The sequence below is a fragment of the Tenrec ecaudatus genome, chromosome 1 (genome assembly GCF_050624435.1).
Source record: "Tenrec ecaudatus isolate mTenEca1 chromosome 1, mTenEca1.hap1, whole genome shotgun sequence".
NCBI lineage: Eukaryota > Metazoa > Chordata > Mammalia > Afrosoricida > Tenrecidae > Tenrec > Tenrec ecaudatus.
Window position 1 is genome coordinate 13,504,075 of NC_134530.1, and position 16,160 is coordinate 13,520,234.

General features: G+C 56.5%; 1 protein-coding gene across 1 annotated transcript in view; it reads right to left on the reverse strand.

Moving 5' to 3' along the window:
* Positions 1–16,160, reverse strand: part of ELAVL3 (ELAV like RNA binding protein 3) — a 19,468-nt gene continuing 3,308 nt past the window's right edge. Inside the window, exons 4-10 of the mRNA XM_075544723.1 lie at positions 15,639–16,001; positions 7,066–7,282; positions 6,410–6,513; positions 3,333–3,486; positions 2,950–3,175; positions 1,842–1,880; positions 1–331 (exon numbers count right to left, since the gene is read on the reverse strand). Coding sequence (XP_075400838.1) covers positions 1–331; positions 1,842–1,880; positions 2,950–3,175; positions 3,333–3,486; positions 6,410–6,513; positions 7,066–7,282; positions 15,639–16,001 — 1,434 coding nt within the window. The remainder of the gene's footprint in view (positions 332–1,841; positions 1,881–2,949; positions 3,176–3,332; positions 3,487–6,409; positions 6,514–7,065; positions 7,283–15,638; positions 16,002–16,160) is intronic.

Consider the following 16,160-nt stretch of genomic DNA (forward strand, 5'->3'; position numbering starts at 1 on the left):
TCAGGCCTTGTGCTGTTTGCTGGTCTTGAAGGAGACCTGCAGCACCCGCTCGCCCAGGCGGTAGCCGTTGAGGCTGGCGATGGCCATGGCTGCCTCGTCGTAGTTGGTCATGGTGACAAAGCCGAAGCCCTTGCACTTGTTTGTGGTGAAATCACGGATGACCTTGACGTTGGTGACGGCCCCAAAGGGCCCGAACAGCTGCCACAGCACACTCTCGTCCGCCTCCGGCGACAGGTTGTACACGAAGATGCACCAGCCGGCGCCCGCGGCGCCTCCCGACAGGCCCACGCCCGCGAGGCCGCTCATGCCGTCGATGGCAATGGGCGAGAACCTGGCGATGAGCGACAGGGGACTACTTTGGGGGTCACGCGGGCTCTGCCCTGACCCCCAGCAGGTCCCCGACCCCTCTGTGACCTACAGCCTCTGCCATTGTCATGTCGTGGGCATCTCTGACTTTGGGACTGACGCCTTTTATCATCATCTTAACTTTGTCACAGGGCATGGTGCCTCCAGAGCCCCTGTCCTGATCCCATGCTCCAGCCCTGTCTTGACCGCTAACCCTCCTTAGACCTCCTCAGCCCAGGATTCTGCTCTGAAGCCCTGAGCCCCATACACTTTGACCCATGACCCATCAATCAGGTCCTTGACCTTGCTGATCCTTCCCTTGACCTTCACCCTTCACCCCAGTACCTCTCACCCCATTCCTGCTTTTGCTCAACTTCACCTTGCCCTAAGCAACCATGCTCCCCCTGCCCCTGCTGGCTGCCCCCGCCCCCCTTGGCACTCCCAATCCCCCCACCTCCCATCTCTGAGTGGCTGCAAGTCTAGTCTGGGGTGTGAGCACACAAGCCCAGCGACTCCCTCTGCTCTTCAGGGTGGCTGCCTCCGATCCCCAAAAGAGCCGCTCGAGGCCCCTCACCATCCTCATCCTACTCAGCCCCAGGTGCCAGCTGCACCTGTGGCTGCAGCACGGCGTGTGCACGAGGTGTGTACTCAGGGAAAGAATTCACGAAGGGGCTGAATTGGCGTGTTCCTGTGCCTGCAGGACAGAACCAGTCTCGGCCAGCGGGAGCCGGCGAGCTCACTCCTTCCTCCCTACCTTTGCACCCACTGGCCAGCCATGTCCACTGACAGGCGCAGGGTTTGTGCTTTGCCCTGGGTTCCCCAGGCCGGACATGGGCAGGACTTCCCCTACTCCTACGCCACCCCTCCCTCTGTGTTCCTGAGGTCCCGTTTCTAGATTCTTCCCCACTGGCGGGGGGGCGGGGGGGGGAAGAAATGGGGACTAGTTAATTAACCACAAAAGCAACGAAGAAGCCAGTGAAGGCTGCTTTTATTGAGTGCTGTGTGCCGGGCACTCGGGCGGCATGCTCGGGGCGGGCCGTGCTGCAGCCCCAGCCCCGTGCCAAGCACTGGCACACACATGCACTCAACAGATTGCTGGGAGGCAGACACAGAGCCGATCACGGGTCAGGGCCACCAGGGCGGCCAGGGACTGCCGTCCACCTCGGACCCCAACAAGGTCACCCTGTGACCCTGCACAAGGACGACCAACAGTGGGGGAAGGAACTCAAAAGATGAACGTGGGGGGTGGCGACACTGAAACCCCGACTGCCCTGTCCCTGCCCTCCTCCGGGCGCTCCCGCACCCTGCCGGCCAGCTGGGGCTGCTTGGAAGGGCTCCGCCCAGGAGCTGGGCAGGGCCTGCCATCAAATCTTACATCCCCCGCTATTTCCAGGGTGCTCACAACCCGGGGACCATCCTGGGGTAGGGGGCTAGGGAGGGGGAAACGGGGGTGCCAGGGTGCTGGCCCGCGAGGATAGGGGGCGGGGCACTGTTACCTCTTGACTCCGTAGGCCATGTTGAGCAGATTGTCCAGCCTGCGGGGCAGAAGTGGTGGTCAGGGGCGGTCTCAGTCCCAAGTCGGCCAGCGGCTGGCCTCCCTGCCCCCACCCCTGGCCTGCAGCGCCGCCCTGCCCCCGCCTGCCCGCCCTAGCCGCTCCCGGCTGGACACCGCCTGGCACGACCCGCTCTTGGCACCGCCTCTGCCTGCCCTGCCGCCCCGCGGGCCTGTCCTCCCCCTCCGCCTGCAGGAGCATCCCTTCCAGCGCAGGGCCCAGCCTCTGGGGAGATAATTTAATCCCTAACAAAGGCGACAGGAGCATCGCAGTCCATTCTTTGAGCACGTGTCCTCGTGGGCTGGGGAGGCACCCGAGAGAGGTGCCTGTGCAGGGCTGCGGGTGGAGTGCTGAGAGCGTGGGCAGGGGCTGGGGCGAAGGCCTCTTTGGGGCTGTGTCTGGCTGGTCTTTGTGTCCTGGGTGGGGCAAAGCAGGACCGGCCTCACTCGCACGGCTGTGCCCGAGCTTCCTAAGAGGCCTGCTTGCTGGCCAGGCCTCTCTTCCGCAGCACTTCGGCGAGTGGCCAGTGGTCAAGTGCGGAGCACGTGTGCAGGCGGCGGTCAAAGGAAACAAAGCAGGAGCTCCCTGCCAGCTGAGCCGATGCCCACCCTCAGCCACCCAAGGGCACAGGGCAGAAGTGTGTGTGCGGTTTCCGAGACGGAGACCGTGTGGGAGTGAAACGCCTCGCCTGTCTCCTGTGGAGTGGACGGCGGGTGGTTTCAAACTGCTGACCTTGCAGTTAGCAGCCCGGTACACAAGCACTGTGGCAACAGTGCTCCTTCGGGAAGCACTCTGCAGAGGAAGCTGCGGAGCAGACCACAGCCGCTTGGGGGCGAGAGGGCCAGGCAAATCCAGACCCCATGGGGATGCCCCCAATAGTGGGGGCAGCACCCGAACCAGCACCCATGCACTGCCCCTTTGCGGCCCTCAGTGGCCCTGGTGTGTGGGCACCGTCCCTGTTTTCCTCCATCCTGCAGGAATGGGGGTTCAGGGAAGGCAGCTGCCTCTGGGTCCCAGGGAGCGAGGGGCGGGGCGGCGGCAGGGGGCTCACCGGAAGCGCTGCGTCTGGGGGTGCAGGGGACCTGCGTAGCGCCGGGCGGACGACTGATAGAGGTGAGTGAGCAAGGCCTGTCCCGTCTTCTGGCTCGGGTTGTTGGCGAACTTGACTGTGATGGGCTCGGCCGCACCCAGCGGCTTCTGCCCGTTCAGTCCTTTGATGGCCTCCTCGGCCTCGATCCTCTTGTCGAAGCGGATGAACCCCACGCCCCGGGACACGCCTGCCAGGTGTGAGGGCACCATGAGGACACGGCCCCCCTCCTCTCCCCATTGTCCCGGCTGACCCCTTCACCCGCTCCTTGCCCTGACCTCTGAGATGTCTCCGTCTGGGTCCTGCCTCTGCCCCTCGCCCCGTGAGGCCCCTCCTGGCAGCCTGACCTGTGACCTGGTCCACGAGGATGCGGGAGGTAATGATGCGGCCGTACTGGGAGAAGAGCTGCTCCATCTCCTTCTGGCTCATGGTCTTGGGGAGCCCGCTGACGTACAGGTTGGCATCCCGGATGGACGCGGAACTGGGTCTGGCGTAGGACACCTGGGGGTGGGGGCGGTGGGCAGAGGTGAGGGGAAGGCTGATCCAAACCACTGCCGAGTCGCAGAGCTGCCTCATTCAGCCACATGACAAACACGGTGTCACCCTGGAGGCATCAGCAGGATGCGGTGGGGGGCCTGGCTGCAGCAGTCACAACGTGGGCCGCTGGCACTGAGTGTACCCTCCAACAGGGCCACACCGCCCGGGACCACAGCCCCCAACGGCTGGAGTAGAAAGTGGGCCAGGCCCGTGGCCCCTCCTCCACCTTCCGGCCTCCACACAGCGCCTTGGGGGACATGTGTGCAGACTCAGGGCTTTAAACACCAGCAAGCCCTCAGGCAGCATGCTCAGGTGACACCTGCCTCCCAGGTTCCCATGGGGGAATCTCCTGGGGCCTTATCTTACCTTTGCCTGCTCCCACTTGCCATCCTGGGCTCCGGTCCCTACCACCCTCCCCAGCATCCTGAGCTCAGTACTGTCCCCTCTCCCACCCCCTCCGATGCATCTAACCGCCTTCCACCTGGACCTCCATTCTCCTCCTCCGCAGGCCTGTCCTCGTCCCCTCAGGCTGACCTCCCTGTTGCAGGGCGCCCCTGAACACCTGCGTCGGGGCACGCAGCTCCCACCTCCCTCAAGTCTCCCCCTGAGTCCCCAGGCTCTGCCCCATCTGCCCGTCACCTCCTGCTTCGTTCCCCTGATGCCAGTCACCAAACGCCCCCTTGCGTGGTCCTGCCTCACGGTCTTTGCACCCGCTGCTCCTCCACGTTCTTCTTGGCGTGTGGTGGAGACGCCCCATGCCACCCCTGCCTCACTCTGTCTCTGGGCACCACTGCCCACTGTGAACGGGTACACGTTTGGGGGCAATCATTTGGTTCCTGCCATTGGCAAGGGCCCGGCCAACAATGGGCCTCCGCAGCTGTTTAGAACGTGTGTCCCTATCTCCCCGAAACAGTGGTGCGTATTGTGCAGGGAGGGAAAGAAAAGCCCCTTTACAAAGCCGTGTGTGTGTGTGTGTGTGACCCCATCTCATTGTGTGTCTATAAATGTCCTGGGGTGGGGCAGGGGGGAGATCAGAGGGACCCGCCCCCCAACAAGTGACCTTCAGCTGTGTGTGTGTGTGTCGGGGGGGTGAGGGGGTGTCAGTATGCAGGAGCCCGACAAGCTCCCCTTCCCCATCTTTCTGCTGATGTCTATTTTCTGTTTTTAGTTTATCTTATAGAGTAACCTCTGCGCTGACAGGGTCATTGTCAAGGGTTGGGCTTCTGTTCGGGGCGGGGAGCTGAGGGGGACTTGACTTCATTCAGGAGAGGGACCACGGCATGCGAGCAGCTGGGCGCGAGTGGGCCGAGGGTGCTGCTGGGTGGGGGTGTCTATGACAGACCATGGTGTGCACCTGGGGTCCCAGGAACGGCGAGTCTTCCTTGAATTCAAATATGTGAAGAGTCTCTCTCTGACTGAGCTATGAGGGGGCTCGCTGAGGGGTCAGATTTGGGGGGTGGTAAGGAAGGGAGGGAGCCGGAGCTCCGGGGGACTGGGAGCAGTGGAAGGTAGACAAAGATGGCCACGGAATAGGATTCTCTGAGGTGGCCTGTCCTGGAGGTGGGTCTCCCACCTAAAGGTGGGCTCCCCAGGAGCACATGGGGGACTTCCTCCTGGCCCGTTTCCAGGACGAGGCCTGGCACCAAGCGGACTGCTGGAAATAGTGGGCGAAGAATCTGCTGGGGCCCCACTTGGGAGGAAGCACCACCACGCACTCCCACAGGCAGGGCCCCACTGAGGCCACACGGTGTCACAGCCTCGGCCACTGTGCCTGGAGCCATGGGTGGGACACGAGGCGGTATCACAGCGACAGAGGAGAGAGCTGGGGAAGTCCACACCTGTCACGTCACTGAGCAAGCACACAAGGTCACACCCGTTTCATCCGGATGAGGCACAGTGAGACACACCCACACAGCGGTGACCGGGCCACACAGACACCTTGCCACAGCCCGACACACCACATGGTCCCATCCTGCCCCAGCAAGCTAGAGTGAGTGACAGCTGGGTGTCACAGAGTAACTGCCAAGCCAACACCGTGTTCACAAGCACAAGGCCACCACGTCCCACAGACAGGCAGACACACCACGTCACAGAGCCGCAAAGCACCATGTCCCATGCCACACTGTGTCTCAGACCCCAAACGACACGGAGAGTCTAACACACGCGTGCTCCCTTGCACACACACCGTGCCCTCTGTTGGTTATTAGGGACCCCGGGTGGCACCTGTGATCACCTCTCTGGGTCCAGCCGGCCACTGGGTCACCATCTCACACCCCACCTCCTAGGGGTGAGGGACAAATTCCTCCACCGCTGTTCCCATGGCAAGCTGAGGCCAGATGGGTGCTCTGCCCCTCCCCCACCCCCAAGGTCCAGGAGCAGATTTGCGGGTGGAACCCAGACCCCCCCCAGGCGAACTCAGAGGGGGGAGTTTCCATGGAGACATCCCCCCCAGGGAACCTGGGCTCACAGGGTCTCAGCTGCAGCTGCTTCCAGGAGGGGAGGGGGTGTTGCACAAAGGTGTGGGCCCCCAACCCCACCCTTGCAGACCCTAATTAGGCTCCAGATGGCAGATGGGCTCCACCCCTCCATCTCCATGACAAAGGCAGGGAGGGGCTGCCCACTGGACCCTGGTCACTCCTGCTGCTGCTGCTACTGCTGGGACCTCTGGGGCTAGCTGACTCAGCTCCAGAGGACAAGAGGGCGGGGCTGCTACTGTCCCCACTGACAGGTGAGGGCACAGGTTCACAGAGGGTGGAGAGGACACATGGGATGGCCCAGGTGACCCAGCCGGAAGACTTGGAGGACAGCCTGCAGCTTCCAGCTGGGTGAGAGAGGGACGGGGTCGTGGGGGAGAGGGCAGGTGGCAGGCCAGCGTGAAGGGCACTACCTTGATGGTCTTGGTCTGCAGCTTGAGGCCGTTGAGGGTGTTGATGGCTTTGTCGGCATCATTGGGATCGGAGTAGTTCACAAACCCGTAGCCGAGGCTCTGCCCTGTGGGGAGGATCAGGACGATGACCCGACCGTCCACTCAGGCCCCAGGCCTGCCAACATCCTCCCACGCCCTGCCCCCAAGCCCATGAGAACCCAGATGTCACCCTCGTCTGCTCTTCCAGAGTCCCATTTCCCCAGACTCTAGAATCCCACCGGTCTCCCCATCGCACCTCCAACTCCCCGAGGCCTACCTACCCCCAGCACACCTATGCTCTTGGGGGAGGGTAACCTGTCACTGTGTTTTAGGTGAACGTTGGCACTGCCAACGCGTTTCCCTATTAACCAAGTGTGTGCAGAGCACCCCCCGCCAGGGCTGCAGCCCTCGTACCCTGTTTCCACCCTGCCCCCTCCTCCTCCATCCTCCACTGGGTCTTCCCATGTTTGCCTTTGAGCACACGCCGCTGCTGCTCGGGTGGCAGTGCTGTTCAGTGCCCGCGGGAGCCCTTTCCTCGTGGGTGTTCTTGTTGACGGAACACCTGTACTCTTGCAGCTGACCACCTCTCCCCTCCGGCCCTTTCTTTTTCACCCCATCCCACCCACTGTCAGCCACACCTGTGATCTTGTCCCGCACCAACTTGCAGGACTCGATGTCGCCAATGCTGCCGAAGAGGCTCTTGAACTCATCCTGGGTCATGTTCTGGGGCAGGTAGTTGACAATGAGATTGGTCTTGCTGTCATCAGTGGCTCCATTTGTACCAAGGAGTGGCCCGTTGGGCAGGGCCGGGCCTGCCGGGCCCCCCGCCACCTGAGACTCCATGGCCCCGAGTATCTGCTGGAGACAACAAGCCACATCCGCTCACCGCCCCGTCTCCCCAGCGGGGCCAGCAGATCTGAGGCGGGCTCCATGGTGAGCCACTAGGCATCCCTGACCACACGGGGGGTTGGGGGGGCGGGACATGGGGAGGGCACAGTCTATTCTAGAGCCCTGGTGGCATAGGGGGTTACTCGTTGGGAGGGGCTAATGGCAAAGCCAGTCATTTAAAATCACCAGCTGCTGCACAGGAGAAAGATGAGGCTTTCTACTCTCACCAAGAGTTCAAGTCTTAGAGACCCATAGGGGCAGCTCTACTTTGTCCTCTAGGGCGCTCGATGGCAGTGGGCTGTCACAGGCTCAGGCGTCTACCACCAGGTGTTACTAAGACCAACTGGTGGTGGTGGTGGCGCCAGCTCCTGAGGTCCAACCCACAGAGACCCTGAGTGAAACACCCTTGGCCCTGCCCCGTCCTCACAACGGTTCCTACGCTGGAGCCCATTGTGGTAGCCACTGCCGAGGGCCTTCCCCTTTTTCACTGCCCCTCCACTTCACCAAACCGTTTAAACCAGCCAGTGGAAACCCAGTGGGGTTACAAGCAAAGATCGTCCGATGCTGTCTGCTAGATCGTGACGATTGCCCTGTTCTAAGGAGCCCATTCCTCACGGGCGTTATTTTTGACTTCACCGGCCATCCACCTGTCCTCCCGTGCCTACCGCCTCTCACCTCCCATCCTCTCTCGTCCCACTCCACCCACCCGCAGCCTGGGGTTGGGAGGCTCTCAGGATGGACTGAGCAGAGCAACAACCAGGTAGCTGGCGCGAGATGGGGCAGAGCTACCTTCTCTTATCCTCGGGGGACGCAGGAGTCAGAGCCAACTCAAGGGTACTGGACAGCCGACAACTCTATTCTAGGACCGGGCAGGTCACTGCACCTGGAAATGTCCTGCAAGGATGCGCTGACGGAAATCCCACAGAGGCAAACGGATGCCCAAGGCCTATGCGGTTCACAGAAGACAAGCGGGTCCTTATGCCGTCACAATAGGAAACAGCGCTTTTATTTTTTTAAACAGAGTACTGAATTTTGGTTGAAGAGAGGGTCCCAGAGCCGACTCGTGTCATTGCGGCCAATGCGTCGCCTGCCCCCAGCAAGATGTGATGGATCTATTTACAGCCATGGGAGAGGAAGAAACGAGCTGGGGCGACGGCTTATGTTCAGCCAAACATCTCGTGGGATTTGGTTTCTTGGTTTGGAGGTTTAGGGTTATGGTTTCATGGGACATCCCAGCTAATTGGCCTGATCATGTGCTTAGTGCTTCTCTGTCCTACTCCTTAGTTCTCTGCTTTGTGCCTGGGGTCTTCGACGCTTGTCCGTGGCGACCCACGGCATCGTTGTTCCTCTGGAGAAACAGAGGAAGGACGGGGAAGGAAGTGCAATGTGTGAGTAAGGGCTTCCAGGAACCAGGAGAACTGCGTGGTGGCTGGCGACAATTACTGAACATCTCGATTGAAGATTTTATAGCACAATCCTGAGCAAGTGGCGGAAGAATCGTAGAACTGAATTTCAACTTCTCGCGGCCTCCAGACTTTCTGGAGCCATGGAGGCTAGATGAACCCCTGAAACGACTACCCAGATTTTTTTTTTTTAAAGACAAAAACACCTCCGCAGTCTTCTCGAAACCAGACCAGTTTCACTAATAGAGACTTCTGCCTTGAGCATTTTATGCTGTTTTAAGATATACCTGCCTGGCATCCAATTGACAAACAGTAACTCAAAAGACGACACAGGAACCTTGGGGGCAGTGAGTTTATGTTAACCGGGAGGAACAACTCAGAAAAGAAGGCTGTGGACGATTGAAAAACTGAAAGAATATTATCGCCAATGAATTGTGTGTGTGTGTGCGTGTGTGTATAGGCGCTTCAGAAAGTTTAAGAACAATTTCATTTTCTTTGAAGTCCATAATTCCATAGCATTCGTGACGCTCTGTGGACATGTAGAAACTGTTGAGTGTCTATTCTCAACAACAAGAGAGAAAATGTTTTTTTAGAATCGATATAACATTTCTCTTTTTTGTCGCTTAGTAAACCAAGCCAAACTCACTTCCATCAAATCAGTGCTGGGTGCATGGCCTCCCAGACGGTCAGGGCAGACCTGCTCCTGTGGGTTTCCAAGACTCATTCTCTGTGAGAAAGCCTCTTCTTTCTCTTGGGAAACGGCTGGTGGTTTTGAACTGCTGACCGCGAGGCTAGCAGCTGAAAGCGTAACCATGTAGAAGCCCCTGCCAACCCCTCTCTGAGCATATACTTTTTTCCTCCTGTGACAAATATGATGTCAATATTTCTTTTGCTTCGCCCACAGATGTCCACTGGGCATTCACTCCCATAGCTTTCCCAATGAGGTATTTTGGATTTTCTAAGGATAATTCTGGCTGCAAGCAACAGCAGCGTTGTGTCTTCATCTACAGTAGAGGCTCCCCAACTTTTTGGCATACTGCTTCCTTCTCAGGAAAAAAAAATTTACTTAGGGCCCTCTACCCACGAAACACTTTTGAGTTACAGCCACCCTGGAGGATAAAGTGCAGGCATGTGCTTTTGTGGCCCCTCAGATGGTTTCAGTGTATCTCCGCCCCAGCTTTGGCAACACTGATCTATGGCCTGCCCTGTTGTTTTTCTTGTCTTGTTGCAGTGGTGGCTACAATGTGATAAACTAAAAATAAATCCCCGACTCACTGCCATTGAGTCAGTGCTGGCTCAGAGAACCCCTGCGGGCTTCTGAGACCAGAATTGTTTATGGGAGTAGAAAGCCCAGTCTTCCTCCCAGTGAGGCGCTGGTGGTTTCAAACAGCCGGCCATTTGGATGGCAGCCCAAGGAGCAACACTAGTCACTTCTTATTCCTGATGTTAATGGAAACGCTTTGAACAATTCAAAGTTAAACGTGAGCTCTGCCATAGGCTTTTTGTAAGTGGCCTTTACCAGGTGAGCAATATTTCATTCCGACTGTCCTTGCAAGAATGGAGCCCCGTGGCTTAGTAGTTACAAGTCAGGTTGCTAACCACAAGGTCAGCAGTTTGAAACCAACAGCTGCTTTGAGGAAGAAAGGCTTTCTACTTCCATAGAGAGTTAGTCTCAGAAAACAGCGGGCCATTTTACTCTCTTCTATAGGGTCTCTATGAGTCTGAATCAATTTGATGGCAGTGAGTTATTCCAACAAAGCTATTTTATGAAAAAATGGATATTTCATTTCATTGAAATTTTCAGCATCTGTTGACATTTTTTGGGGGGGTTAAATGTTCACGTTATAAAATACGTGAATCAATTAATCTTTAACCAAACAACCTTGCATCCATAAAATAAAGCATACCTGGTCATTCGGTAACTTTAAATCTTGATTTGCTGAGTTTGTGCATGTGTGTTATTTATTTTTTACAAAGAAGATCTTTACATCTGTGTTTAGGAAAGTATACTGCTTTTTATTTAGTTCTAAGACTCTAAAGTGTGTTTTTGATTTGTATCTTTACATCTGTGTTTAGGAAAGTATACTGATTTTTATTTAGTTCTAAGACTCTAAAGTGTGTTTTTGATTTGTATCTTTTCTTGTTCAGTTATTCTTTTAAACAAATCCTTTTCTGTTAGTTGCTGATGAGAATCTACTCAGAATACCACACATCAATTCAAGTTTCTGCATTCGGTGACATCGATTCCACCTTTCAGTTGCCGCATCATTCTCGCCCATCAAGACCTTTCCTGTCTCTGGGCCATGGTCTGGCCTGGGGGTGGGCCCTGCACCTGGGTATGGCCCCCAAAACAATTGATGGAATTCCTCCTGCAACCCACACCGGGATGAGGCTCGGCAGTTTTAGGCTTCACTTTTTGGCAAACTCAAAAGAGCTGGCAGTGGCTCTCTGAGGAACCAGGTAGGGAAAGAATTGTAAAGCCCCATCTGGGCTCAGCAGGAAACTGGTGGAGTCCTTGGTGTGATCTGCTGTGACAGGTGATTGTTGTCAGGTAATGCTGCCGTCCAGTGAGTGGCCAGAATGGCCCCAAGTCAGCCTCGCAGTGGTGATGTTTCAGCACAATGTGGCGGCCACTGTGTCCATCTAGGTCACGGAGGGCCTTCCTCTTCTTCCAAAGGTGACCCTTTATGTTCTTCTCCCTCTGAGTTGTGACCCATCAGCAAATGGTCCTGAAGGTTGTGCTCCTTCTAGATCGTGGAGGTTGAGTCTCCTTTGAGGAGGCAGCTCTTCCCCAGTTGTGTTTTGAGCCAATCAGAGAGGCCTACCTTCCAGCCCTCTGTCAAACGACATTCTGCTGCTAGATTTTCAGCGACGAATCCATTCCCTCTTCCTAGCTTTCTCTTCGTCTGGAAGTTCTATTAAAAGCTGCTTACCATGGGTGACCCTGAGATTCAACATACCAGTGGCTTTGCTTCCAGTACCACGGCAATAGCCAGGGTACGAACGTACAACTAACCGGCGGTGTACTGTGACACGGGGAAGGGAATTAGCCTGCATCTTCCGATTTCTCCCCCACAGAGCAGGGCTGGCGCCTGAAACAGTCAGTCCACGGGGGTTTCCTAGAGGTTTGCATCCAGAAGTGTTGGGCAGCCACATCCGGCTTCGGCCGGAAAGATCCCCATGATTCCCTGAGAGTGTCTGGCATGCCATGAAGCAGAGGTCTACACCCAGACAGCAGGTACAGGGTCACCTCAGCCAACTCTGCCGAGGGGAAATTTTCCTCTTTTTCATTCACATCGACGCTGAAAAGAGGAGGGAGGGTATTAAGGTTTTGGGTTTGTTCTTTTCATTTCACCGACAAATTGAAGTTTGAAGATATGCTTGAGAAGTTGTCAAAAGAGCACGTAGCAAATAAAAGGAGGGGCAGGGCTTAAACATGAGGCTTTGTTTCTAATCTTCACCTCTAGCCCGGTGGTGCAGCAGGTGAAGCATCGGGCTGTGTGATAGTTAGGGGTTATGTCAACCAGACCCTCCTGGGTGAGGGCAGGGGCGGAGCCCATGGTATCACACACTGAGAACTCCACCTAATACAGGTGGCTATTCAAAAAGACCGTGGTTTGAACGCACCTGTCACTCTGTGGGAGAAAAAGAAATCTGCACGCTTCTGTAAAGGTTTCCAGTTCTGGAATCCCTGTGGAGTAGCTCCATTCTGTGCGATAGTCGCTGTGAATTGAAGTGGACTAAATAGCAGTGGGTTGTTTTTGGCTCCTGACAGGTAAGACTAGTTGGAGCTCTGCTCCAATATTTCCCAGCTGTGTGTCTTCAGACATTTACTGTTCTGGGCCTCTGCTCTACTTTGCTACAGACTCCAAATTACTGGCACAGTGGCACGCACAAGGATCCAAAGCAATACACAGGCATATTGGGAAAGTGTTCCTAGATCGACTAGTAATGTCTGCACAGACACTGCCACAAGCAATGGAAGCAGGTTTGTCCTGCTTGACATTCCTGTCTTAGAATACTGTTGGCCAATAATTGTTCCCTGATTCGAGATATTTACCAGGCACCAGCAGGGGGAAAATGAGGCTTTCTACTAATTTATAGTTACAATCTCAGAAACATGCAGGGGCAGTTCTACCCTGTCCTATGGGGTCACTATGAGTCAGAATTGACTTGGAAGGTTTATGTTTTGATCAGGCACTGTATGAAGCACTTTCTTTTATTCCTTCCAACAAGCAGAGAACATATTTCTAGTTTTCAAGTGAGGACACCGAGCTTAGAGACATTAGGAGGTATGAATGGTGGCCCCAATCTTAAATCTGGGTCTCTTTGATCTGAGAGCTAATCACTACAGCTAATGCCTTGGGGACAGCTCTGCCACCTGATGGGTGATCTTCTCTCTCCCTCGGACCTCTGTTTCCCACATACTCTTCCCCAAGGGATGGTAGAGCAGGTCAGAGCATGACAGTGGCACAGGACCAGGTAATATTCCATTCTACAAAAGTCAGTATGGGTCAGAGCCAACTCTATGGCAGCTCACAACAGCAACCCTGACCCTGAACTCCCCTGAAACTCTTAATTGGGTAGTAGTGGAGGACAATTCTGAGCCATACCCAGGCTCAGCAGGAACGTGTGCTGGATTGATTGGTAATGTCTGCCATGGGTACTGGTGGTGAAACAACACAGTTCTGTAGATCTGCCCCCGAATCTCCTAACATTAACACGTTAGTAGTAGTCACGGCTATGATATCCTCCACACAAACCTCTATGTGTAACATTTGTAGTTAGCAATGTTCAAAGTTACAGGATACCCACCACCCCCTACACCTCCCTCCCACCCCACACACACATTTAACAGATGAGGAAACCAAATCTCAGTGAAGGGCAGGGACTTGCAGTGTTTACACGGTGTCTTGAACATTCAAAACCAGGGTTTGCATACCAGCCTTATTTTCCTAAAAAGTTGACCGGTAATTATAAACATAATAGAAGTGAGCACTTATTTTGTGCTGTGGCCTCCATCACTGTTGCCACGTCATTTATTCAACTTGCCACCCTTCTCACTGTGTCCTCTCCTAGATGGGCATGAATTCCCACCTGGGCTCAGCGAGACAAGAGTTCTGTGATCAGTTGGTAATGTCTGCTGTGGAAGGCTGAGAAGCAAACATCACTACACAAGTCACTAGCTCAGGTCATTGCATCCTAGTTTGGGGGCTTCTGTGTAGCACATATGGGTTATAAAATGCGCACGAGTGAGGGAAAACCCTTTTGGAGAAGAACTGACAATGACATGACTGACTGACTGACATGACTGCCACACCAATGGACTTAAACATACCAACGATCTTAAAGATCTCACAGGACCAGCCAATGTCTCATGCTGTCAGCTGGTGGGTGAAGTTGCTGAGAGAGAGTTGAGCCCCCTTGACCACACTGACAACAACTATGTGTGAGGGGAGGGAGCCAACTGTTTCAGACGCACATTTTACATGGACTTTTCGCCACCACGCTGGTGGAGACGGCCCTTCCCACTTTTCAGGCGGAGAAGTGCAAAGTGAGAGACAGCTGTGACTTGACAAGGTGGAAGCAGTGAAATCAGAAATCTGACCCCTGATTAGTTGACTCTAGAAACGGCAGGGTTATGGGTCTCCCATTCCCTAATGCTGTGCTCGCCAGATGCCACCCACCTCCCCTGACTACTTGCAACGCTGAGGGGGTTAAGAGGTGATTTGGTAAGTCAGGTAAGTCAGGGATTGCTCCACCACCCCATCTCCTTTCTCTCCACCTGCCAGAGCACAGAGGGATAGAGGGATGGGTGTCATGTTTCCTTCTCTGCTGAGCTGGCTGAGGCTAAGCTGCTAATGGGGATCAGATTGATAGAAGCCACACACACACACACACACACACACACACGCCCTGCTTAGCCAGCAGCATGGGGAAATCACAGGGACCTTCAAGGGCTGTTAGGGATGGAGAGGGATGGAGGGGTAAGGTCTGAGGGGAGGTAAGAAGCAGGCAGCAAGCCTGGGAGCACTGGAGCCCTGGCTTGCTCTCAAATGTCCTGAGTCTCCCCTTCTGTTCTCTCTCCCCTCTCTCACCTTCTGTATCACTCTCTGCCCACTGCTCTCTTTGGACCCCTCTTTCCTCCCTCCTACCCAATCTCTGCCCATGCCACCTCTCCTGTCCCTCCTCCTCTGGCTCTTTTGCACACCACCGTGCCGACACCTGGCTGGTGCAGTTTGCAGGGAACCCACCTGGGGTCACTTTGCTGCAGACCCCCCAGTGTTGGACCGCTTGGCCCCAGCATCTGAAGCAACAGGCCATACTGACAAGAGGGCATTGAGAGGTGCTTATGGCCAGGATGGCCCCCACTTGGTGTGGACTGAGCTTCCCCCTCTGGGCCCTGCCCTCCCCCTTGCCTACCTCAGTCTACCTCACTGTCTCCCAGGCTGTCCCTAGGATAGGTTGGAGGCCCTTGTGTGACCTCTGACCACACCCTCTCCTCTTTGTGCATGTTTCCCCTTTCTACAGCTGGAAGCAATGGGAGGAAACCTAGGTGGTGCTGGGCTGTCGTGAGGGCCCTGAGGGCGGGGGGGAGAGGGGTGATTAGGGGCGGGGGTCTCAATCTACTTCTCAGAGTAGGATGAGCCGCTGAGATGCAGCATGGGCACGGAGCTGGCCTGAAATGAGCTTGTGAGCATGAGAGGTGGCCTTTTAAGAGCTGAGTGGGCGGGACCCAGGATGTAATGGGGGAAGCGGCCCAGGGGTGGAGAGTGCTGAGCATCAGCTCCCCCCCCCCACCCCGTGGTCCCCACAACTCGACCAGGAGGCCCAGAAAGACACAGTTTACAGACACTTCGGGAAAGACAGGAGGAGCGGAAGCAGGAGGCCGGGGCGCAGGGACCAGACAAAGGACGCGCGTCGGCGCGGGGAGCCGAGTCGCGCGGCGGGGGCGAGGGCGGAGCTGGGGCGGGGTCAAAACGGGCCAGCCCCGCCTCTGGGATACGCCCGGGCTGCCGAGTGGAAATCCGAGGGCTCGGGCGAGGCTGGGCCCCCGGGCCCCTGGGGGCGTGGCCTCGAAGGGCGTGGCCAGCCAGGGCGTGGCGGGCCGAGGAGGGCCGCGCGCTCGGGAGCTGACCAGCTCGGTGGCTGCTGAAGGAGCCGGGCGTGGGGCGAGTGCCGCGGACCCGCAGACTCAAGGTCACCCCGCGGCCCAAAGCCCTTGAGGGGTGGGCCGCCTGGTCCTGGCCTAAGGTGGCTGCCTCAGGTCCCTGTACTACCTCCTGGAGGGCGAGGGCCCAGAAGCCAAGAGTCCCCCTCCCCCCCACGCAAGCCCTCTTCTCCCCTCCCCCTCCTCGCAGCCCCAAGCGCCCGCGCGAGGCTACCGCCCGGGAAGAAACAAAGGGACGCGGCGGCAGCGGCGACAGGCCCGCGGGGCCTCC